The sequence below is a fragment of the Antechinus flavipes genome, chromosome 3 (genome assembly GCF_016432865.1).
Source record: "Antechinus flavipes isolate AdamAnt ecotype Samford, QLD, Australia chromosome 3, AdamAnt_v2, whole genome shotgun sequence".
NCBI lineage: Eukaryota > Metazoa > Chordata > Mammalia > Dasyuromorphia > Dasyuridae > Antechinus > Antechinus flavipes.
The window spans coordinates 622924034-622950629 of NC_067400.1; the positions used below are offsets into that span (position 1 = coordinate 622924034).

Genomic DNA, 26596 nt, shown 5'->3' on the forward strand with positions numbered 1-26596 from the left:
AATTGGGAAAAATCTTTGATGGTTCAGAGATATTTGCCTGGAAAATTGTATCAACTGCTTTGTGATCAAGTTTTCACATATAGTTGGTTAAACATGTTAAAATGTGTTAAATCCAATATGTATAAACATATTTATACATTCTCTTGCTGCACAAAAAAATCAGATCCAAAAAAGAAAATAAATGAGTAAGAAAACAAAACGCAAACTAAGAACAACAAATAGACTGTGAATATTATTTTGTGATCCACATTCAGTTCCCATAGTCCTCTCTCTGAGTGTAGATGGCTCCCTTCATCAAAAAATCATTGGAGTCTTTCTGGTGGTGTCTTTCTGAGACCTCACACCTCTTGCTACTTTCACCCACTCAACCAACATTACAACTGTGAAGCTAACATTGAGGATCTCTGACTTCTTTTTGGATTTCCATATACATGTCCCAAGCTTTCCCTCACAGCCTGACTTGGCCCAGAAGTGATCTCAAGGCCAGTGTGACCCTCCTGTGATGGGGACCCTCAAGGAATAATTGCTTTTTCTCTAAAAGAAAGGAGATGAAAAAATTCTCGCGAACATGGATATCACCCAAGATGGAGAACAGCTATTCCTGACAAAGGTGATCCTCAAGGACTTTGGCTTTCACTACCAACTTTGCACCAAGGAAAGTCTCTGGAAAAAAGGCAATGACCCCCTGCAGTAAGAAGCAGAAGCCCACAATACTCACTGGAAGGTGCCAATGACACTCTCTTACTTAGCCAATACAACATAAAGAAACCAAGACCTTGGCTCTGGCCAAGAAACATGGGAACAGACACTACTGTTATTTTAAACTTTTCCTCAATTCCAGGCCTGTAGGAAAAAAAAGATTGTGGGTTGGCATGTGAGACTTTCCCTCATACTTCCCTGGGACCCATAATGCTATGCTACTTTCTAGGCTTCTGAATATAATTTCAGGGGAGAAGCCCTTTCTGAGCAGCATTTCCCTTAATCTTTGGATTGCTGGTGAACATGGGTATATTTGGGGGGAAATAAGAGAGGAAAATATAGATACAATGTGAGGGTTATCTAATGATAGTGAATTATGAAGATTCTTCTCTCTCAACCACATTAGCTTCAGTCCCAGTAACACCCTCATTATCAGGTTCAGCTCCATTTCCTCCCTCCTTTGCCTTCTCTTGATGGCATTCCTCTGCCAAGGATTCATCTCTATAGGTAAAACATCATTAAACCTTTATGTCATAGGGAATAAAATTAGATTGGGACTGGGACTTTCAATTTCTTCTTTGTGATCTTCCCTGACTTTGCTTCTTCCCTTCCCTTGTGTATCACCAGAGTGTGGGCAAGGAGAAAGCCCTAGGACATAAGTAGATTCATCTCTTTTCCCCATAATCCTCTGTTTCTTCCTTCCAACATAACCTTGGAACCTCTACATTAATTGGGAAACATGGTGACTACAGGATGTTCATAAAGTCTCCCAGATGGAACATTATCCCCTGTCATATTGCTTTCTCTCCATATCAATGTCTTTATTGCCCTTGTCTCTTTTGGAGTAGCCACATGCAGCATGAGGGTCCCAAAGAGGAACCACTATGTAAGTCATTGGGGCAAGGAAGGGTTATGTTAATGAGTCAATGGGAGGGGATTGTGGAAGGGATTCCCAGTCCTGGAAACCTCCCTCTTCCTAAGATACAGAAGGGGCCAAGGAGAGATCAAGGGAAAAACTCATGAGTTACCCCTCCCGTCCTCTCCCTGAAGGAAGCTGTTTCATCCTTGACCTTAACATTTCCTAGCAGATTCTAGGCCCAGAGCTGAACTACTTCTTAATCACTTACCAATATTTTCTTCTAATCCCCAAGGGCAGGGCCTCTGAATTCTAAATCCCCCAAATTCATGGAGGGGATTTGCCAGATCAATGACTGGTGATCATTCATATCACCCTGCCCAGAATTTATCCTCATTATTCCAGATTCTACAGGATCACACTCCAAAGTATGTCTGATGTGGCCTGGTGGAGGCAAGGCAAAGCAGCACTCTCACAGCCTAAGCTTGTAACACTTTTGAAATGAAGGTGAGGGTCTCAGCAATGTTTGGAACAGTCATCTCACCACATTGGTCTCACCTCAAGCTTTCCATTTACTAAAACCACCAGAAAGTTAGATGAAAAATTGACTCTGATATTTATACTCTGCTATGAGGTGTGTATTTATAGACATAGATCTGTTTCTATATAGGGATATATCTTTGTTTGGGCCATCTCTCATATCTCTAGGCCCTTCCCCCACCACCTTTGTCTTACTGAGATCCTCTGTTCATTGGAGAATCTGCTCACACACCATCGTGAAAATGGAATTATTCTTAGTAGCGTATACACTAGTGCCTTAACTCCCTGACAAATACATATCTACCCACAGATGTATATTTATTTTATACTAACATGGCGTGTATTTAGTCTGTATAAACATAGTCTATGTACATGCTATGTAACCTGTGAGAATGGAGGCTCTTTGGGAATATTCTGTCTTTGAATCCCCAAGAGATGACAGAGGCTGCTCAATGCACTGATTGTGTGTCAAATAGAACCTGAGACTATCGGACCTACAATCACAAATGTATCCTCATCCCCAATTTCCAGCCACAGGAAATGAAAATTGATGAATCTTACTTTTAAATGAACTGAAAGCCTGCCTAGGTACCATCCAATGCCTTCACCAGGTATGCTGAGCCAAGCACTAACAAGGTCAAAGCTATTTGCATTCCAGACTCTCTTTTGCCATGCTTAATTACTTTAACTTCAATTCCTCTTGTGTCCCAGCTCATTATTCCCCACATTTTCTTTGGGCGCTCTCAACGCCTGTACTATCATTAACAATCATTTAAATGAAAGTTGACCCTTAACCTGCAAATTAGTTCTGCATAAATGCTTGTACTGAAATATATTTGTGCCCTTGCCAGTAAAGTAAGGACTGATCTATTTGTTTTTTCTCTTTGAATTCCCAGCAACTAGCACAGGTCAGGCAACATGGCAGAAGCTTGATAAATGGTCATCGAGTTTGAGCTGGGGTCTTTCTAGCTAGGATGCCACTTGTCTCATGGGACTGTGCCAACAGATTATTGACTGATGATGTGCAAGGCAACCCAGAACAGTCAGCTACTGTCCCGATTGACTCTTGATATGTCCTAGTCAATCAGCTATTGTAAGCGTATGGAGAAGGGCTGACCAAAGGGCAAACAGAGCAGCCAATACCAGTGCTGGCCATTTTGGCATCCTACAGGAGATGGAGTGACTGAGTCATTTATATCCTTGGAGATGGAGAGCAACAAATGCCTACATCATCTGCATTTGGATTCATGATTTTAATCGATTAGAACCAGGAAATGCTGATATGGAGATATTTATTTGTTTTATGAGCCTGGGCAGGGAATTTAACTCTGTCTCCATCAGCAATCTCATCTGTAAAATCTGGATAATGTGATACCTACCTCACATGTTGTTCTGAGGCTCAAATGAGAACACGTTTGTAAAATATTTGCCAAGCTCAAAGTACTTTACAATGATATCCACTGTTGTTACTATGGGTGTTGTGGCTGCTGGTGATGATGTTCATATTAAAACAGCAAAAGACCTTCATCGAGAAGTCATACCAGGCATGGAATATGTGTCCATCCACCCCTCAAGTCAGCCTTCCGGAGCTGTAATGTTTGGCATTAAATCTGAATCCTCGTGATTACAGGGTCAGGCTTTTTGTGGCCAGGGCTGGTCCTTTCACAGAACAGGGATGTGTGTATGTGACCCCAGATCACCGTCAGACGTCTTTAACACTAAATACCCATCATATTCCACAGTCCTTTCCCGTTTCCATTTACTTTAAGTCACTCTAGTTTGTTCAGAAATAAACCTTGGAGGACCATGGTCCCTTTTATCAGTATAAGTGCGGAAACTGTGGGGTCGGGGTTTAGGAGGCCTGAGGTAGAAGGGCTGGCCACCACATCCTGGGCCAGCCTCCAATCCTGCAACCTTTGGTCCTCTGCACAGTCGAGACTGGGACAGAGCTGAAGACCCACCATGGACTCCACACTCACTTTGCTGCTCTCCATCGGTGAGTCTCCAAGGTTAACGCTGGTGAGGGAGGAACATTGTGCCAAGACACTTGGCTGACTGAGTCAGAAGGACAGGGAGGAAACCTAAAGAGGAGACAGAATCATTGGGGGCAAAGCAGGACCCAGTCTCTGCTCCCAGGGATCCCCCTTCATATTCTGAGAAAAGCAGAATTAGATGATTAGGGGCTTTGGCAAGGGCTGGGGAAGAGTTCAGCATGGGCTGGAGTGGAGCTATCTGTAACCTGGTCTTCTCCTACAGGGCTTTGTCTGCACTGCGAGGTTAGGGCACAGACAGGTGAGTCCTGACCCCAAAAGCACAATGTTCTCTTTTCTGTCTTTGTCTCAAATCAACCCAGGAATCCTCTCCTGGGATAAACAGGAAGGAAAACAGGCGGCATTGCAAGGAATGGAAGGGGTGATGAAAGGAGGGACTTCAGGATGTGGAGGAGAAACACTGGCTCCAGAGACATCCCTAAAAATCAAATTACTTTCCTCTTCAGAAATCTTTCCAAGACCCACCCTCTGGGCTCTCCCAAGTCCCGTGGTCGCCAAGGGAGCGGATGTGACCCTCAGGTGCCAGGGCCAACTGGGGAGTGACAGGTTCCAGCTCTGGAAGGATGGAGAGCTCAGAGAGGAGAGAAATGACTCGTGGTCACAGGCAGACTTTGTGCTCAGGAAAGTAGATGATGAGAGAGATGCCAGAAGCTACAGGTGCCGCTCTGGAAAGGGGCCCTTGTGGTCAGAGTACAGTGAACCCCTGGCCCTGATGGTGACAGGTGAGGGGTGCAGGTATCAAATCATCCTTTGGGGGAAGGCCAGTCCTTGGAGAGGAGCCCCACATCCAACTCTAGAGAGTCGATGAATAAAAGGAAAAAATGTCGGTCTTTATTAACTGTCTCCCCTCACCAATAACCTCCGTAGGCTCTGAGACCACCTGCCTCACCTACTCAGAGTTTAAAATTATGAAGTTTAGAAATATTTCCGCTCAATAATTCTGCCAGGAGGAGAGCTCACATGTGATGATTTTTCTTTTAGAGATGGAGAAACTGAGGCCTGCAGAAGAGATAAGATGACTCAAGCAAATCAGCAGGATCTGAAGTGTCAGGGACAGGATTAAGAGCCATTTCTCTTGGCTGCAAACCCAGGAATCTCCCCCATCTGCTCAGGGTCCCTTGGTGACTCAGCCATATGAGCCAGGCTGTTCCTCCCTCAGACATACACAGCCGCCTTTGGGAGCTGGGGCACCCAGCTTTTACTGAGGAAACTTTACCCAGATGAACATTTGCTTTCTTCTTTATGCTCACATCGCCAATATCTCACCTGCCTCTTTTTGTCTCGCAGTGTTCCCTACTGGCTTCCCTACATTTGCATCAGCCTGGACAGATGCTTCCCCCAATCCCCATCATGTCCCACCTCTCTGCCTTTGCTCACCCTGTTTCCCCTGCCTTTAATGCCCATCTCACCTTCACCCATTGCTTTCCTATACATGCTTAAAGCCCAGCTCAGATGCTGGCTGCCCCAGGATGCTGTCCCAGGTGGCATCATGTGGCAATGCCCTGGTCCTTCCCAGAATGCCATATTTACCTCTCTTTTGGATCCACTCTAACACAGAGCCTTCTCACTACTGCAAGCTAATGTCCATCTGACTGTGACAGAAAATAACCTGATGAAGGGAGAAGGAGCCTTAAATATGGTGGCTGTGAAATAACATTCACACACCTGTCCTCCTAGATGCTGGTGGGGTGACTATGGGAAAGTCCTGGCCTTCTGGAACTCAGTTCCTCCCTTCGTGACATGAAGCTCATATTCTAATGGGCTGGGTGGTCTAATGGGGGTGTTTGAGCTAAAAACTTTGTGATCCTTGGGACAGTGACCATCTTCGGAGTAGCAAGAATGACTCCTTCCCTAAATCTTTGGGGTTCCCCCTTCACCAAGCAGGAAATGACTGATAGATGATGAATGAGGGTAGGAAAAAGAGAGCTCAGAAGGAATCCCCATTCTCCTCTAGAACCTACTGCTCTGATTTCACTGCAGTATTGACAGTGGGTGACAGGACAAGCACCTGCCACCGTGTAGGGAAATTGAGGCTGGAGAATCTAGAGATCTGCCTATCCCAGAGATATGGAGTTATTTGGAAGAGAAGACAGAGATTTTTCTTACCTTAAAATACAATAGAAAGGACTGAATTTGTCAGTTATGTTGTACTAGGATTCATCCTTGCTCCTGCTGGCCTGGCTGTAGGGCGAGATTTGGACCCCTTGAAGGGAGTAAGAATGGGGGCAAGTGTGAGAGTGTGATCTCTCCCCATGTCACTTTTCTTCCATTGCTCTGTACACTGACAGCCACCTTTGCCTCAGAACAGCTTTCTAAATGTGAACAAGGAGCCCATGTACCAAGTACCCCAAGCCTATAGGATTGTACAAATGGGCCCAATCAAGTACCCTTGGCCTACCTTTCCCTGCTTGGCTCTGTCATAGAATGATTGCATGAGATTGGGGCGATCAGACCATTAAATTTCTTCCTTCCTCCTTCACCAGGAGCCTTCTCCACACCCAACATTGGAACTTCACCTGGACCCTTGATATCTCCAGGAAAAACAGTGACCATCTGGTGCCAAATACCCGAACAATCCCCCACTCAGGACTGCAGTTTTGCCCTGCTGGATGCAAAGAGCCTGGAGCCCTTACTGCTACAGATCCCTGCAGGGCTCAGGACTGAATTTTCACTTCCATCTGTGAGGGCCAAGGATACTGGGAGCTACAGGTGTATTTACTACAAGAAGACACCACCACACAGAGCATCCCATCCTAGCCCAGTGGTGGAGCTGACTGTGCTTGGTGACTGCTCATAAGAATCCCTAAGTACCCATTCCATGTCCCCACATAGAGGCCCACAAAAGTAGTGGAACAGCATAAGATCCAGGGAATTCTAAAGGGATGGTTGGAATAGGGCTGGAAGGAACCTCTGGGCCATCTCAGTTTAGGCTCCAGGATAATGGCGGTGTTCTCCACTCAGACAGGATCTAAGGCAGAGAGTGAGACCAAAAGCAAGATTTCTGCTGGTCCTCTCAGGGGGTTAGCAGAGGGGGTCTAGAAATGACATCTGACATTGACCTCAGGCACCCCTTTCTCCTCAGGACAACTACCCAGACCCACTCTGCGGGCCCAGCCGGGCCTTGTGGTGGCCCCAGGGACCAATATTACTCTCTGGTGCTCAAGGCCCAGGCTGGCTTCTCCTGAGAAGGTGATATACACTCTGTGGAAGATGGGGATCCAGAAGCCCTTACAAAACCAGACCTCAGCAGATCTCTGGACTGACTTCTCCCTCCCTTCTGTCAGACCTGAGGACACTGGGATCTACAGATGTACTTACAAGGACAGGACAGCCTCTGGTACACAATCAGAATCCAGTGAGACCCTGGAGCTGGTGGTGATAGGTGAGAAGTGTGGCGACCCAAGAATAATGCTGTGTGACTCTTCTGCTCTCTGCCCAGACAGGGGTCTCGCAGAACCAAGAGCAGGGGGCCCATACAGCCTGATCTAATGCTCTAATTTCCTCTTCATTGGTGGAAAGTTCTCCCTTTTCATTTTTAAGACTAACAATTTGATTTTCTACTTTCCTTTCTCTTAGCAGATTTACCAAAAGTTTATCTATTTTGTTAGTTTTTTCATAAAACCAACTCTTAGTTTTATTTATTAATTCAATAGTTTTTTTTTTATTTTCAATTTTATCAATTTCTCCTTTTAATTTTAGAATTTCAAGTTTAGCATTTGATTGGGTTTTTTTTTAATTTGCTCTTTTTCTAGCTTTTTAAGTTGCAAGCCCAATTCATTGATCTTCTCTTTCTCTATTTTATTCAAGTAAGCCTCTAAAAATATAAAATTTAGCCTTATTACCACTTTGGATGCATCCCTCAAATTTTGGTATGTTGTCTCAATGTTGTCATTTTCTTGGGTGAAATTATTAATTGTTTCTATGATTTGCTGTTTCACCCATTCATTCTTTACAATGAGATTATTTAATTTCCAATTATTTTTTGGTCTATTTACCCCTAGCTTTTTGTTGAATGTTGTTTTTGTTGCATCATGATCTGAAAAGAATGCATTTACTATTTCTGCCTTTCTGCATTTAATTTTGAGGTCTGTATGTCCTAATATATGGTCAATTTTTGTATAGGTTCCATGAACTCCTGAGAAAAAAGTGTACTCCTTTCTGACTCCATTTAGTTTTCTCAAAAGCTCTATCATACCTAACTTTTCTAATATTCTATTTACCTCTTTAACTTCTTTCTTATTTGTTTTGTGGTTTGATTTATCTGATTCTGAGAGTGCAAGGTTGAGATCTCCATCTAGTTTTACTATCTATTTCTTCTTGCAACTCTCTTAACTTCTCCTTTAGGAAGATAGATGCTATACCACTTGGTACATATATGTTTAGTATTGATATTGCTGCATTGTCTATGTTACCCTTTAGCAAGATATAGTTTCCTTCCTTATCTCTTTTAATTAGATCAATGTTTGCTTTTGCTTAATCTGTGATAAGAATGGCTACCCCTGCTTTTTTGACTTCACCTGAAGCATAATAAATTCTGCTCCAGTCTTTTACCTTTACTCTGTATGTATCTCCCTGCTTTAAATGTGTTTTTTTTTGTAAACAACATATTGTAGGATTCTGGCTTTTGATCCAGTCTGCTATCCACCCCGTTTTATGTGAGAGTTCATCCCATTCACAATTACAGTTAAAACTACTAATTCTGTATTTCCTGCCATCTTATTATCCCCAGATTATGCTTTTCTTATTCTTTCCCCTCTTACCCCCTTCCCCAGTATTAAATTTATAGGCACCATTTGCCACATGCAGCTCTACCTCTTTAGAATCCCTCCAATACCCTTTGAGTCCCTTCCCCTTTTTTATACCTTTCATTTATTACTCATTTCCTTTTCCCTTTTCTTCTTCCACTTTTTAATGAGGTGAGAGAAATTTCTCTGTAAACCAAATATGTCTAATATTTTGTCTTTGAGACAAATCTAATGAGAATAAGATTCACACAATGTTCCTCCCCTTTCCTAAATTCCCTCAGATATGAGAGGTTTCCATTGCCTGTTCATGGCATGTAATTTCACTCTTTTTATCTCCCCTTTTCCCTTTTTTGTGATACTATCCCCTTTCCACTTCTATTTCCATTTTTTGTATTATAAGAGTAAAATCAAATTATACACATGCTCTTTATGTACACCCATAACAGAAATACAGTTCTCAAGACTTTTTTATCTTTTATGCTTCTCTTGAGTCCTATATTTGGAGGTCAAATTTTTTGTTTAGTTCTTGTTTTTTCACTAGGAATAAATGGAATTCATCTGTTTCATTAAATATCAATTTTCTTCCCTGGAAGAAAATAATCAGCTTAGCTGGTTAGTTTATTCTTGACTCAATTCAAGTTCTTTTGCCTTTCAGAAGATCAGATTCCAGGCTCTTTAATCTTTTAATGTGGAAGCAGCTAGATTCTGAGTGATTCTTATTGTGGCTCCTCAGTATATGAATTGTTTTTTTTTTTTTCCTGGCTGCTTGTAATAGTTTTACCTTAGTCTGATAGTTCTAAAATTTAGCCACCTTATTCCTTGGGATTTTTATTTTGGGGTCTCTTTCAGAAGGTGTTCGATGAATTCTTTCAATGCATCTTTTACCTTCTGATTCTATTACATCTGAGCAGTTCTCTTTGATGATTTTCTGTAAAATAGTGTCAGCTTTTTTTTTCATCATAATTTTCAGGAAGTCCAAAAATCCTCAGATTATCTCTTCTAGATCTATTTTCCACATCTGTTGTTTTTCCAAGTAGATATATAAAATTTTCTCTATTTTTTGCATTTTTTTGGTTTTGCATGACTGATTCTTGATGTCTCAATGAATCATTCATTTCTGTTTGTTCAGTTCTGATTTTTAATGAGTTATTTTCTTTATTAGCTTTTTTTTTTACTTCTTTTTGTATATGTCCCATTGAGTTTTTAAATGAGTTGTTTTGCTCTATGGAATTTTTTTCCATTGCACTATTTTTTTTACTGCATTATTTTCTTTTTCCAATGCACAAATCCTACTTTCCTGGGAGTTCTTTACCTTTTCCAATTCACATTTCAGGAAGTTGTTTTCTTTTACCACTTTATCAAATTTTTCTTCTAATAAGTTATATGCCTTTTCTGTACTCTCTTGCAGAGCTTCTCTTTCCTTTCCCCATTTTTCTTCTAGCTCTCTTTTAAGATATTTTATAATTTCTTCTTGGAGAGCCTTGTGTGATGGAGACCAGGTTACACCCCTCTTTGGGGTTTTGTCTGGACACTGTCTGCTATTGGTCAATTCAGGGTTGGAAACCTGCTCTCTTTCTGTATAGAAGCCATCAATAGTTAGAGTTTGCTTGGCTTTTTTACTCATTTTTTTAAAAGTCCTTAGGATCTGCCTTCAGGGCAAGGAGGTTACCAGCTTCCCCTATTGAACAGGGACAGATAGATGGACAGTAGGTGTCTTGCAAACAAGCTACAAAGAGCAGCTGGGTTGTGGAAGTGCCCCGTGAAGAGCCTTGCAGCAGAAGTTCCACTGCCCTAGGCAGAGTCCCTCCCTCCTCCCCCCACCCTGCCTTGTGCAGAAGTGTGGCTGCCTTGGACAAAAGCCCTAGGCTGCAGAATGAGGCTGTCCTGGTCCGTGCTGAGTCACTTCTGGTGCTGGGTGGGTTTAGTCAAGTCCTATTAAATTCTGGTGTTTTTTGGAGCACACTCTATCTTTGGCATTTGTGTAACTTCTTTGCTGATCTGCTTTACAACCAAAGTAGAGCAGCCAACCTGTGGAAGAGTCCTCCCTGCAAATTCTCCACCCGCAGAGTCTGCATCTACCACCTGTCCACTCAGTATGCTAGGCTCTATGTTCTGCCTCCCTGCCTACACTAGGCTCCTCTTGCCCTATCAGGACAAACCTTTCCTGGTGATCTTCCAGATTATCTTCAACTAGTAATTTGTTGTATTCCCAATGTTTGTGGTTTTTACCAGTCAAGCACTATTTCAGAAGCTGAATTTGATAATTACTAATGAGGGTAGAAAGGGAGCTTAGAATGAAGCCTGTGTCCTATCTGCCATCTTGGCTCCACACACCCCCCTCCCACACATGAGATATTTCTGTTGTGATCTGGCATCTTGGGTAAAAGCTGATGGTAAAGCCTGAGTTAGGAGTTAGAAGAGGCACAGATACCCAGAGCTGAAAGAAATCAAATCCTTCCATTACCAATAATCAGATGAGGCCCTGATAGAGGAAAAGGCTTGTCCAGGATCACTTACATGTGAATGACAGAGCCTGGAGACAAACCTTCACTATCCTGGACTCTGACTCATCCCTGAGCCTGAATGTGATGGTCCTGATAAGAAGGAAGAGACCATCATCTCCCCATCTTTCAGTCATCAGAGACATGAGATCATAGGCTGGGTGTATGTGGCTGGAAAGGACCAGATAGGTTGACTGCCTGGGGCCCAGGCTAGCTTTCTGGAGACGCTTCAGATGGGCCTTGGTCTCAGTGGAGAAATGAAGGATAACAGGGAAGCCACCAAGGTGGTGGGAGATGGAGTGAATGTCTCTCATCCAGTCCTTGTTGGTTCATATATACTCTATTATAATTACATCATCATAGGTGTGCATCTGGTAGAACTATATTAAGTACTAAGTACACGTACTGACCTAGAGAACTATTAATCACCATTCAAAACTAGATAACTATTGGCTTATCAATTCCACTGAGTTAACACTTTGTTTTAAGTATGCTTCTCCAGAATTCTGGCTCTCTACATGTAACAGTTAACTTAGATTGCTAGCTGGGTGATTAGAATGAAAGGAAAGATCTTCTTTTCCTACCTCCTCCTTTACAGAGGAAATAACTGAGTCTCAGATGAGCCCTATGAATGAACCATGGTCATGTAGGAAGTGAGAGTCAGAATAGGGACTTCACCCAAGTGTCCTGACACCCCGCCCCATTCTTCCCCCTCAGGATCTCTGCCCAAGCCTTCCCTCTCAGCCCTCCCAGGCCTGATGGTGGAGCCTGGGAAGCATGTGACTCTCCTGTGCAGGCAGACCCCTCAGTCAGCACTATGGAAAGCAACATTTACTCTGTTGAAGGTGGGCAGACCTCAGCCCCTGCAGAGCCAGAACACATCTGGCACCTCAGCTGTCTTCCCCCTCCTCTCTGTGAAGCCCCAGGATTCTGGCAACTACACCTGTGTCTACTATGAAAGAATGGCTCCATACCAGGCATCAGAGCCCAGTGATGCCCTAGAGATCTTGGTGACAGGTAAGAATGGCTTCAAGTTCTCCAGGCAAAAAACAGAAGGATGGAAGTTAAGATTGAAAGACAGCCCAGAAAATGTGGCCTCCTTTTAACATCAAAAAGAGAGGTTGGGATAAGGACTAGTTATCCTTTAGGAAATGGAAAACATAGTTGGAAGGATGGATCAGCTCAGGAACTGCATCAAGCTCAAGGGACAAGAATGGAAGGAGAAATAACCGTATTTTCCTAGATAGCCCCAAAGACCATCTGGAGTTTAGTATCTACTCCTGTTAAGGGAAGCAGACTCAGGGCAATGAATGGTCAGAATCAATGGAATGGTTGGTCAGGAAATTCTTCAGAGACCTCTATGATCTTGGCCTCCCTTACACCCACCCTCAACACAGCTGTGGAGGGGATCTTCAGTATCTCGGGTCTTTGTTTGTGTTTCCAGATGCACTCCCCAAGCCTTCCCTCTCAGCCTGGCCTGGTCTACAAGTAGCCTCAGGGAGCAATGTGACCCTCCTTTGCTGGGGACCCTCATGGATACCTAGGTTTGTTCTGTATAAGGAGGGAGTTGAGAGAATCCTGCACAGCATGGAAGCCCATGAAGACCGGGGTAGGTTCTCCTTGACCCATGTAACCTTCAAGGACTCTGGCAATTACAGCTGCAGCTATCAGCTGGGCACCAATGAAAGTCTCTGGAAGCAGTCTAGTGATGCCCTGGAGCTTCTTGTAAGAGAAGTAAAAGGTGAGAGAAATCCAACAGGAAGGTACTGGCAACCACTCCATTCCTCAGACCCTACAAGGAAATGAAAGCATGGCCTTACTTCTGGCCAAGAAACAGTGTAAGAATCTATAGAGACTTTCACCCCGTCCTCATTTCCTGGTTAATGGGAACCCAATGTGTGAGCTGGGACATGAGGCATTCCTCCTTATGTCATTTTTAACAAATACATCTTTATTTGGGTTTCAGTCTATCTCACTCTTATTCCAAGAGATAAACCCTCCCTCATGATTTATACCAAACTCTGATGCTGATGGTGATGGGAAGCTGTAGAAGGGAGTAAGAGAAGAAAATGTAGTGACAATTTTATAGGGGAAATGTGGGCATTGCATAGCACAGTCATTCATGATGACTCTTGTCTCTCCCCTCACCTATGTTCAGAGCCAAGTAACAACCTCGCCATCATCCTTAGCTGTGCTTCCTTTCTCCTCCTCCTCCTCCTCTGCCTTCTCTTGCTTGCACTACTGGGTAAGTTTGGAGAAAAGAAGATGAAACAGAGATGGGTAAGGATTAACCTTCTTCCTCTAAGATCTTTTCTGACCTTGTTCTTTTCTCTTCCCATGTGTGTCTCACTAGGATCTTTGCAGAGATACATCTCTAGGAGGTAAGAAATCTCAGCTCCTCTTCCCATTGTGCCTTTTTTCCATTTCCCATGTAACCCAGACTCTGAAGCAGACAGATATTCTAGTGAAGGGGGGATGATGACAGAAAATCCGAGAGTGAACTCCCACCCCTTATCCCATGTCTTCCCTTTGTTCCTACTGTAGCTATTTTTGTTGCTCTTGTCTTCCTTGGAATACCTGCAAGCCCCATCATGGTGAGGCAGCCAGAGAGGAAAAGCCATGTAAGTTATCTGTTCAGGGAGATGACAGAATCCTGGCCTGGAGGGGGAGGAATAGTAGAAGGGAATCCTGATCCTGGGAGAATTGAAATGATGGAATCTATTCTTCACTTCAGATAAAGAAGAGACCAGGGAGACAACAAGGGGACTATTGGTGAGTTCACTCCATTCTGTCTTCTACCTCCAATAATGCTTTCAATGACTCTAAAATGAGGATATCTTAAATTATTGTGACTATTTAAATGACATTTCCATAACTGTACTTCAATATCCTTTATTTCTTTCATAATTCTATGAAGTATATTTCAAGTATCTAAAAGTATGAGAATGAAATGGCATCTATTGCTTTCAACAGATGAGTCTTCAAAGATTTCATGACACAGAAATAGATAAAGAACATCTGCTCCTAATTCATCATGGTTCTCTCCCTCTTGTATTTCTTCTTCAGATCCCCATTACTGAAGACCCACAGGGAAGGACTCAGCTAAACATAAGGACCATGAATAAGATGAAAACTGACATCAGGAATTCATTCACAGAAACTGTGGTCTATGACACAGTAGAATGAGGGATTGGACACTTTTCTCAAAGGAATTGTCTCCCTTCTCTTCATCCATTTCTTCTACTCACCCTCACCCTTATTTCATCTGTTCCTTAATGCATCTTTCCCAAAAATAAACAATTCAAGTATCATGAAGACAAAATCAGGATAACACAAGATTTAGCCATTTCTACATTAAAGGACTGGAAGACTTTGAATAAGATATTTTGGAAAGCAATGGAGGTAGGATTAGAACCAAGGATCACCAAACCCACAAAAGTGATTATAATCCCTGAGTGGGGGATGAATATTCAGTGAAATAGAGGATTTCCAAATATTCTTAGGGAAAAGAAAAGATCTGATTAGAAAGTTTGGCTTTCAGATACATTATAAGAAATGTACAAAGGTCAACAGGAAAAACAAATCAAAAGGGACTTCCCAACATTAAACGATTACATTCCTAAATGGGAAAATGGTATTTCTGACTCATAAGAACTTTCTCATATTAGGGAGGATGTGTGTGGGGGGGGGGGGAGTATACAGGAGATATAAGTTATATTACACACACACACACACACACACACGCACACACACACACATATAAACAGAAGGTATTAGTTCAATGTGAAGGGATGATATCTAAAGAAACCGAACTTAAGGACGGAGAGAGGAACATACAGGAACAAAAGGAAAGACATAGATAGAATGAAGGAAATTTTCTTAAGGAAAAGTGACAAGAATAAACTTTTACATGGAGGAGAAAAGTGAGGAAGAAGGAGTGACTGAACCTTACTCTCATTAGAACTGGTTCAAAGAGGGAATAACACACACACTCAGTTGAGTATAGAAATCTACCATATCCACAGGAAATAGGAGAAGGCAATAAGAAAAGAAAGGGAAATGATAAAAAGGAAGGCAGACTAGGGGAGGGTTAATCAGACACAAAACAATTTTGAGGAGGAATAAGATGAAAGGAGAAAGAAAAAATAACAGGGGAGATATAGGTTAGAGAAAAAATCCTGTTTGCAAATATAATTGTAAAAAAAATTTTCAAAGCAATTTTCTCTAATAAAAGTCTCATATCTCAAACATATAAATAACTGAGTCAAATTTATAAAAATAAAAGCAATGCCTCAATTAATAACTGATCAAAAGTATGAACAGTTCAAATGACATAATCAAAGCTATCTAATCATATGAAAAAATGCTCTACCTCACTATTGAATGGAGAAATTAAAATTAAAACAATTTTGATGTACTCCCTCTTATCTATTAGAGTGACTAATAGGACAGAAAAGGGAAAAGACAAGTGGTAGAGGGCATGTGGGGAAAATGAGATGTTAATGCCTTGTTGGCAGAACTGTGAATTAATTGAACCATTCTATTGAGTGATTTGGAACTGTGTCCAAAATGCTACAAAACCATGCATACCCTTTGAGCTGGCAATTACACTTCTAGGTCTGTATCTAAAAGAAGAAAACAAAAACAAAAGGACTTTTTATATCAGATCTTTTTGGGGGGCAAAGAATTAGAAATTGAGGGGATATTCATTAATTATGGAATTGCTGAACAAATTGAAGTATGTGATTTTGATGAAATACTATTGTACTATAAGAAAATGGTAAGTAGGATGCTGCCAGAAAAACCTGGAAAGACTTCTATGAACTGATGCAACATGAAATGTACTGTGTACAAAGTAACAGCAATAAGATGAGCAGAAGTGAAGGACAACTATTCTCAACAATATGTTGATACAAAACAACTCTGAAGGGTTTATAATGAAACTTGTTATCCATCCCCAGAAAAAGTGCTTGAGGTCTCTGAATAGAAAATAAAGAACTTTTTTTTTCTTTATTTTCTGTGGGGCATTTTTGGTCTGTTTTCTTTTAGAACATGACTACTGTGGAAATGATTTACATGTTTGCACATGTGTATCTTATACTGAATTACTTGACTTCTTAGTGTGAAGAGGGCTGTGGTCAAAGGAAAGGAAACAATTTGTAATACAATGTTTTGAAAACAAATGTTTAAACGTTTCTGTTAGGAAATAATATACAACATAAGAGAAAATGGAGAAAAAAGATTCATCTGATTTTGTCCCTTGAAAGAATCAGCTTTAAATTTTATTAATCATTTCTAGAGATTGTTTTTGTTTCCACTTTATGTGTTCCATCTCTGTCTTTTCTGTCTTTTCTTTTATGGCTTTTAATATATATTGATTTTATATTTTTAACTTTAATGAATATTCATTAATTAATCCTTTTCTTTCCTATTTTGTTAAGGTATCTTTAAAGGCACATCCCTTTCCCCATGCAAACTGCTTTAGCTGTTTCTCAGTACATTTTGGTATGGCTTTTCATCATCTTCTTTCATAAAGTTTATAATTTTTATTATTATGGTCTATAAAGAATACATTTTACTGCTTTTGAATTTTTGCAAAAATTTTCTACATGTGTAGGGATTAATTCAAGGTAATTTTTGCATGATGTGCACATATATTTGAAATTTCCTTTTGAAGTCACCATATGTATTTTAGCTGTAGTTTCTCCAGCAATGTTTTGGGGTCTTTATTTTCTCTTTCATTTGATTTTCGTTTCCATGTATCCAAAACAGACAGAGCAAGAGACAATGAAATTGCCTGGTGTTACTTTATTACTGACGAGAGATTCTTATCATTAAAGCAATAGGATTTAGGAATTTTGGGGCTAAGACATTTAGGATAATATATTAATATTGATATGGATTAGTTGCCTATGAACTTCTTTCAGTTTAATGTAGATTATCAATTTAATATTTTTTCTTACAAACTTTTCTTCTGGATATTTCTTCTGGCAAGGCAGGAGCTCTGAATTATTTTTTATTCACTAAATGATTCATGTTTTTTAAATGTTTTTCTTCTAAAGAATAAATTGTGTGTGAGTAGCCTATTTATTTATCCACACTCTCATTCTTTTTCCCCAAATGAAATTTTAACCTTTTGAAAAATAAATACAAAATTACATAGCTTCCATTTCATTAATTTAATCTTTTTGAATGCATTTCATTTTTTACAAGTTCCCTTTGCTTTATCTTCCACACCTTCACCAGTACAATGAACAGATGGGAACATCTTGTCCTGATTTTAGAGTTTTGCTTTTTACTTTTCTTTTTTCCTTGTTTTTATAGAATTATTTAATTTCCCCCTCTTTTCCCCTAAGATGAGTAATTAGAGAGTGATCCATTCTTCTGCTGACTGTCAACTTCTTTTTTTCATTACATCAAATCTTATTTTCTGGAAATTTTTCTAAAATATGATAAACTTTTCTCATCTTCTTTATTATTAATAATATTTCTGACAATGTTCTTAAGACCACCTATAATTGACTTTGCTATTCACAGCAGAACAGTCATTGATGATTACTCAGAAGGACTTATGAAAAATCCTATCCATATCCAGAGAAGGAACTGATGATGTCTGAATACAGATTGAAGCATCTCTTTTTTTCACTTTCTCCCTCTTTTTTAAAAATTTAATTTTTCTAGAGCCTTCTTATTTTGACTACGGTGGGAGATTTATGTTTTCTTCCAAAATTTGACTTTTATAGAAATGTTTTGCATAACTTCACATGTGGTTTCTTAATTGTAGGTGGAAATAAGGGAGAAAACTAGAATTCAAAAAAATTTATAACAAATTTTAAAAACATTGTCTTTTGAACATAATTGGAGAAATATTAAATAAATAAACACAGAAAGTATAATAATATTTCTGTCTCTTTCTCTTGGGCATAGGATCCCATAATACCAGATTTGGACATTTTTATTCACTTTCTACCAATGTTCTGGGATTAATAATGATCATGATGATAGGTGAATTTGATCATTACTACCCATGACTCTCAACATGCACTGAGGAAGGAGAGCATCAAAGCTCTTCAAGGATCCAGGAAGTAAAATTCTAGAATATATAAAGGGAACTATATGTGAATCTCTGAAATGGAAATATGTATATACATATGCATACATATATATGTATATATATGTGTGTGTATAATATATATATATGTATATGTATGTATATACATATGTAATATATGTATATGTATATGTAATATATATATATATTATATATACACACACATATCTCTTTCTGGTAATTGGCATGGATATGTGTTCTCCAATTTTAAACCTACTTTACATTGAAAATGCCAAAGAAATGCCCTTAGAATCTAAGCTCTATGCCACTGTATATTTAGCCTGAGAGTTTGGGCACTTTTCACAAAGAAATTCTCTCCCTTCTTCTCTTCTTCCATCTTTTCTCCTCTCCCTAATCCTTATTTCATGTGTTTCCTAATGTACCTTTTCCCAATGGCACCACTGAGGAGCCATGGTAGTAGACCATCCATGAGGTATAGACTTAGACAAACAGAATACACCAGTCTAAAAGTAGCTGGGGAGGAAGGAGAAGAGAATCTGGAACTCAAAGTTTTAAAAAAACAATTATTGAAATTATGAAACAACAGCAGAGACTGAATTTCATTTTTGTTCATTGTTGGTAGCAATAATAATAATAATAATAACAATAAATTTCCCCTCCTGTAAATATTGCAAACACATTGATTTGGAGTACCATAATTTTTTGAGGGGGTGAGACAAGGGAGAAAGCGTTTCAATAGTACATATGCTTCTGGCATATATTCAGAGCAGTGCTTATAATATAATGTTCCTTTGAAAGAAAAGTTTTATGATTTTAAAAATTAATTTAGTGAATATAAAAATGGTAAAAGTTATTGTTCATGTAAGAATGGGGAAATAACATACTAAATACAATAAAACAAAACAAAACAAATTCCTTGTTTGATGTTTTTCTTTCAATTTTAATCAGTATTTCTTTGATTTTTCAGGAAGTCCAATTATTTAATTAGACAATTTTTATTTGAACTTTTGGCTGCAAGCTCAAATCATACATTTCTTTCCTTTTTCTCTGTTTTATGAATGAAAGCTATCAGAGATGTAAATTTTTCCCAAAGTACATCCTTGGCTTCATCTCATGAATTGAGCTATATAGTGTAATTACTGTCATTCTTTTTGATAAAATTATGAATGGCATTTATGATTTTTTCTTTGACCCACTCATGCTTTTGGATAAGCTTATTAAATTTAGTTGATTGCTCCTCAGTCTTTTTTTTAATTAAGATGAAGCATAATACATTTTGCTCCAGACTCGTAGCCTTACTCTGTCTCTCTGCTTCTAATGTGTTTCTTCTAAACAATGCACCATACAATTCTAATATTTGATGCATTCTGCTGTACACTTTGATTTGATTGGTGAGTTCATCACATTTTTAATCTACCATCCAACTACCATGGTTTTCCACCATCCAACATTGCTCCTTTTTTGTTCTCTCTCCGTTCACACCATCATCTTTAAAAGATTGATATTTCTAACTGCTGCCTTCCCTTTTATCAAGCCATCGCTTCTCATTCACCCCTCCCCTACTTTTTCCCTGTAGGACAAGATAGATTTCTATACTCAAATGACTGTCTAAGTTATATTCCCACTTTGAATCATTTCCATGAGAGAGAAGGTTCAAATATTTTTCAATAAAATGCGTTTTATTTTCAAAACAGGTGCACAGATAATTTGACAAAATTGACCCTTTCATAGCCTTGTCTTTCAGATTTTCTCCTTTTCCCCCCCACCCTCTCTCCTAGATGGGCAAGCAATCCAATGTATGTCAAACATGTTAAAAAATATATTAAATCTGTAATGTTCTCTTCTCTAAAATATAATGTTCTCTGGGAACAGGTTTCTTGGGGAGCTTCTGGAGGCAGCCTTAGTTTCAGTTCAAAGTAATAATCACCTCAAATGCAGCCGGCTGTTAAAGTCCAATCCTTTATTGTCTCTTTCAAAATAGCCTGGTTAGTTTTCTTAGAGGCCTATCTGCCTCCTTGGTTCCAAGAGCTCTTGCGGCTAGTCTTTTGCCTCTGCCAGCTTCAGACTCCAGCTCTCTCTGAATCCTTCATTCTGCCCAACTGAATCCTGGCTTCTCAATCTCCCCACTGAATTTTGGCTCTGAATCGCCTAACTGAATCCTGACTTGTGAATCTCGAACGCTAATGTGTGAACTAATGTGTGAACTCTTAAAGGTGTGAACTCTGAACTAGAACTGCTAAGCACAATGCTAAAATTAGACAACTGACTTATTACTTTGTAAGAATCCTAATATAAATCCGATATGTATAAACACATTTATACAATACTCTTCCTGCACAAGAAAAATCAGATTAAAAAAAAAAGAAGAAATGAAATGAGTAAGGAAACAAAATGCAAGCGAACAATAACAAAAAGACTGAGAATGTTATGTTGTGATTGACCCACATTCAGTTCCCACAGTGCTCTCTATGGGTGTAGATGGCTCTCTTCATCACAAGATCATTGGAGTGAGCATCAATCATTGTTGGAAAGAGTCACATTTATCAGAATTGATCATCGTATAATATTGATGATGCCCTGTATGATGATCTCCTGGTTCTGTTCATTTCATTTACCATCAGTTCATGTAAGTCTCTCTAGATCTCTCTAAAATCATCCTCCTGATCATTTCTTATAAAATAATAATAATATACCATAAATTATTCGCCATTCTCCAATTGATGGGCATCCACTCCCAAAAATCCTATGAAAAGTATTGGCACAAACATTTTTGCCCATGTGGGTCCCTTTCCTTCCTTTAAAATCTCTTTTAAAATATAGACGAAAAAAAAAAAAAAAACACTGCTGGGACAAAGGGCATGCACAGTTTGATAACTTTTAGAGAACTTTTAGTTAGTTCCAAACTGCTCCCCAGAGTGATTGGATCTGTTTACAATTCCACCAACAATGTATTGGTGACGCAGTTTTTCCACATCCCCTCCAACATTCATCATTATATTTTTCTGTTATCTTAGCCAAACTGAGATGTGGATAGTGGTATCTCAGAGTTGTCTTAATTTGCATTTCTCTGATCAATAGTGATGTAGATGTCTTTTCATATGATTAGAAATAATTTTCATTTCGTCATCTGAAAATTGTCTGTTCATGTCTTTTGACCATTTATCAATTGGAGAATGGCTTGGATTCTTATAAATCTTGAGTCAATTCACTATATTTTAGAAATGAGACCTTTATCAGAACCCTTAAATGTAAAAATGATTTTCCAGTTTATTGCTTCCTTTCTAACCTTGTCAGCATTCGTTTTGTTTGTTCAAAAACTTAACTTAATATAATTAAAATTATCTATTTGCTGTTCAGTTATGAGTTCCAGTTCTTCTTTGGACACAAATTCCTTTCTTCTCCACAGATCTGAGAGGTAAACTATCCTATGTTCTAATTTGCTTATAATATCACTTTTTATATCTAAATCATGAACCCATTTAGATCTTATCTTGGTATGTGGTGTTAGATGTGGGTCAAACCCTAATTACTTCCATACTAGTTTCGAATTTTCCCCAGCAGTTTTTGTCAAATAGTGAATTCTTATCGCAAAATCTGAGTTCTTTGGGTTTGTCAAACGCTAGATTACTATAGTCATTCACTATTTTGTCCTGTGATCCTAATCTATTCTACTGATCAACTTCTCTATTTCCTAGCACGTACCAAATGGTTTTGATACTGCTTTTTTCTAATATAGTTTTAGGTCTGGCACAGCTAGGTCACCTTCATTAGCATTTTTTTTCATTAATTCCCTTTAAATTCTTAACCTTGTTCTTCCAGATGAACTTTGTTACTATTTTTTCTAGATCTATAAAATAATATCTTGGGATTTTGATTGGTGTGGCACTAAATAAGTAGATTAATTTAAGTAGTATGTTTATTATATTCACTCAGCCTACCCATGAGCACTTGATATTTTCCCAACTCATTAGATCTCACTTCATTTGTGTGGAAAGTGTTTTGGAGTTGTGTTTATATAGTTCCTGACTTTCCCTTGGCAGATAGATTCCCAAATATTTTATGTTATTGACAGGTATTTTGAATGGAATTTCTTTTGTATCTCTTGCAGCTAGACTTTATTGGTAACATATAAATATGCTGATCATTTATGTGGATTTATTTTGTATTCTGCAACTTGGCTAGACTTGTGAATTGTTTCTAGTAATTTTTTAGTTGATTCTCTAGGGTTCTCAAAGGATATCATCATATCATCTGCATCAGTGATAATTTGGTTTCCTCATGGCCTACTCTAATTCGTTTAATCTCTTTATCTTCTCGCATGGCCGAAAGTAAGACTAGTTTTCATTTATTTATTTTGCTAAAACAATTGGGGTTAAAACAAGTCAGGATCACAGGACTAGGAAGTGTTAAGTGTCTGAAACTAGATTTGAACTCAGATGGTCCTGACTTCAGGGAAGTGTTTTTAATAGGAATGGGTATTAGATTTTATCAAATGTTTTTTCTACATCTACTGAGATAATCATATTATTTTTGTTAATTTGCTTATTGATATAGTTGATTATGCTAATAGTTATGCTAATGGTTTTCCTAATATTGAACCAGCCCTGCATTCTTAGTATAAATTTTACTTGTTCATAATGTATTATCCTGGAGATGATTTTTTGTAATCTCATTGCTAATATTTTTATTTAAGATTTTGGCATCAATATTCATTAGGGAAATTGGTCTATAATTTTCTTTCTCTGCTTTCACCCTACCTGGTTTACCTATCATCACTATATCTGTGTCATAAAAGGAATCTAGTAGGCCTCTGAAAAGGTTCAAATCTTGTTATTCCTTTCAAATCTCTGAAACAAATGAAATCTTAAAGATCTAGGTGACAGATATGGAACTCAAGCTTGTGAATCAGGCCAGGAATGCCTTTAAGTTACATTGTTCTAACTTGATTTGACCATTATGAGATAGAAATTGGGAAAAGACTGAGGGTTTCAAACATAGGTTTGAACAAAGGTGGAAGTATACCCCAGATCAGATTTTCTGCCCACGCATTCCTGCTTGGCCCTTCCAGGCCTAGTCTGATCATGTGAGATAAAAATTGGAACAAGTCTGAGGGTCTCTAAGGAAGAGTTGAACAAAAGTGGAAGAATGGACCAGCTCAAGTACTGCTCCAAGCTCAAGGGACAAAGAAAGATCTTGTTTCTAGGTGGGCACAAAGAACACCAGGTTCAACAACCATACCTTTTCTGGGATGGAAACTTTGGTCAAAAAGTGACCAAAGTGACAAAGGAAGTAATGGTGTCTTTCTGAGACTTCGCACCTCTTGCTACCTTCACCCACTCAACCACATTACAATTGTGAAGCTAGCATTGAAGATCTCTGACTTCTGTTGGGATTTCCATATACATTTCCCAAGCTTTCCCTCCCATCCTGACTTGGCCCAGAAGTGATCTCAGGGCCAATGTGACCCTGCTGGGATGGGGACCCTTAAGGAATAATGGCATTGTTCTCTAAAAGGAAGGAGATGAAAAAATTCTTCCAAACATAGATATCACTCAAGGTGGAGAACAGCTATTCCTGATAAAGATAATCCTCAAAGACTTTGGCTGCCATTACCAGCTTTGCACCAAGGGAAGTCTCTGGAAAAAAAAGACAATGACCTCCCCTGCAATAAGAAGTAAGAAGAAGAAACACACAATACTCATTGGAAGGTGCCAATGATACTCATTTACTCAGTCCCTATAAGGAAAAGAAATCAAGACCTTGGCTCTGACCAAGAAACAAGGCAATAGACACTACTGATATTTTAATCTTTTCCTCAATTGCAGGCCTGTAGAGAAAAGATTGTGGCTTGGCATGTGAGACTTTCCCTCATTCTTCCCTGGGATCCATAATGCTATGCTAGTTTCTAGGCTTCTGAATATAATTTCAAGGGAGAAGCCCTTTCTGAGCAGCATTTCCCTTAATCTTTGCAATGCTGGTAAAGATGGGTATATCTTGAGGGAAATAAGAGAAGAATATATAGATACAACATGAGGGTTGTCTAATGATAATGATTTATGAAGATTCTTCTCTCTCAACCACACTGGGATCAGATCCCAGTAACACCCTCATTATCAGATTTAGCTCCATTTCCTCCCTCCTTTGCCTTCTCTTCAAGGCGTTCCTCTGTCAAGGATTCATCTTATAGGTAAAACAGCCTTAAATCTTTATGTTGTAAGGAATAAGATTAGGGTGGGATTGGGACTTGCAATTTCTTCTTTGTGATCTTCACTGCCTTTGCTTCTTCCCTTCCCTTGTATATCACCAGGATGTGGGCAAGGAGGGAGCCCTAGGAGATAAGTAGATTCACCTCTTTTCCCCATAATCCTCTGTTTCTTCCTTCCAATATAACCTTGGAACCTCTACATGGAATCAGAGACATGCTGAGTACCGGGTGTTCATAAAGTCTCCCAGATGGAACATTTTCCCCCTGTCCTATTTCCTCCTCTCCATATCACAGTGGTCTTTGTTACCCTTGTCTCTGTTAGAGTACCCTCATGCAGCCTGAGGGCTCCAAAAAGGAACCACTATGTAAGTTATTGGGGCAAGAAAGGGATAGGAAAATGAGTCGAGGGGAGGGGATTGTGGAAGGGATTCCCAGTCCTATAAACCTCCCTCTTCCTAAGATTCAGAAGAGGCCAAGGAGAGATCAAGGGAAAAACTTGTGAGTTACCTCTTCTGTCCTCCCCAGAGAGGAAGCTGTTTCAACCTTAACCTTTCTCAGCAGGCTCTAGGCCCAGAGCTGAACTACTTCTTAATCACTTACCAATATTTTCTTCTAATCCCTCAGTGCAGGGCCTCTGAATTGTAAATCCCCCAGATTCATGGAGGGGATTTGCCAGATCAATGACTGATGATCATTCATATCACCCTGCCCAGGATTTTCCCTCATCATTCTACAAGATCACAGACTCTACAGGATCATACTCCAAGGTACTTTGGATGTGGCCTGATGGAGGCAAGGCAAAGTGGCACTCTCGCAGCCTAAGCTTGTAACACTTCTTGAAATGAAGATGGGGGTTTCAGCATGTTAGGAACTGTCATCTCACCACATTGGTCTCACCACAGGTTTTCCATTCCCTCAAACCACCAGATAGTTAGATGAAAAATTGACTCTGATATTTATACTCTGCTATGAGGTGTGTATTTATATACATAGATCTGTTTCTATATAGGGATATATCTTTATTTGAGCCATCTGTCATATCTGTATGCACTTCCCCCTCAACTTTTGCTTCACTGAGACCCTTCATTCATTGGAGAATCTGCTCACACAACATCGTGAAAATGGAATCATTCCTAGTAGCATATATACTAGTGCCTTACCTCCCTGACAAATACATATCTAACCACAGATGTATATTTATTTTATACTAACGTTGCGTGTATTTACTCTGTATAAACATAGCCCATATACATGCTATGTAACCTGAGAGAATGGAGACTTTGGGGGAAGATTTCTGTCTTGGAATCCCCAGGACATTAACGAGTCTGCTTGATGCACTGATTGTGTGTCAGACAGAACCTGGGACCATCAGATCTACAATCAAATCGTGTTCTCATTCACATTTTCCAAACACAGGGAAGGAAAATTGATGACTCTTACTTTTAAATGAACTGAAAGCCTGACTGGGTACCACCCAATGCCTTCACAGGTATGCTGAGCCACGCACTGCCAAGGTCAAAACTATCTGCATTCTAGACTCTCTTTTACCATGCTTAATTACTTTAACTTCAGTTCCTTGTGTGTCCCAGCCCATTGTTCCTCACATTTTCTTTGGGCTCTCTCAACACCTGTACTATTATTAACAATCATTTAAATGAGAGTTGACCCTTAACCTGCAAATTCATCCTGCATAAATGCTTGTACTGAAATATATTTGTGCCCTTGCCAGTAAAGTATAAGCTCCATAAGGACTGATCTATTTCTTTTTTCTCTTTGAATTCCCAGCAACTAGCACAGGTCAGGCAACATGGCAGAAGCTTGATAAATGGTTATCGAGTTTGAGCTGGGGTCTTTCTAGCTAGGATGCCACCTGTGTCATGGGATTCTGTGCCAACAGATTATTGACTGATGATGTGCAAGACAGCCC

The 26596-nt window shown here is 39.4% G+C and overlaps 1 protein-coding gene across 1 annotated transcript in view; it reads left to right on the forward strand.

The window, feature by feature from the left end:
• The window catches only part of LOC127557610 (immunoglobulin superfamily member 1-like), a 43908-nt gene extending 27481 nt beyond the window's left edge, over positions 1-16427 (forward strand). Inside the window, exons 9-19 of the mRNA XM_051990919.1 lie at positions 4352-4371; positions 4630-4868; positions 6684-6929; positions 7199-7528; positions 12110-12409; positions 12837-13133; positions 13551-13637; positions 13746-13773; positions 13937-14013; positions 14127-14164; positions 14459-16427. Of these exons, the coding sequence (XP_051846879.1) occupies positions 4352-4371; positions 4630-4868; positions 6684-6929; positions 7199-7528; positions 12110-12409; positions 12837-13133; positions 13551-13637; positions 13746-13773; positions 13937-14013; positions 14127-14164; positions 14459-14578 (1782 nt within the window). The 3' untranslated portion in view covers positions 14579-16427. The remainder of the gene's footprint in view (positions 1-4351; positions 4372-4629; positions 4869-6683; positions 6930-7198; positions 7529-12109; positions 12410-12836; positions 13134-13550; positions 13638-13745; positions 13774-13936; positions 14014-14126; positions 14165-14458) is intronic.
• The last annotated feature ends 10169 nt before the right edge of the window (positions 16428-26596 follow it).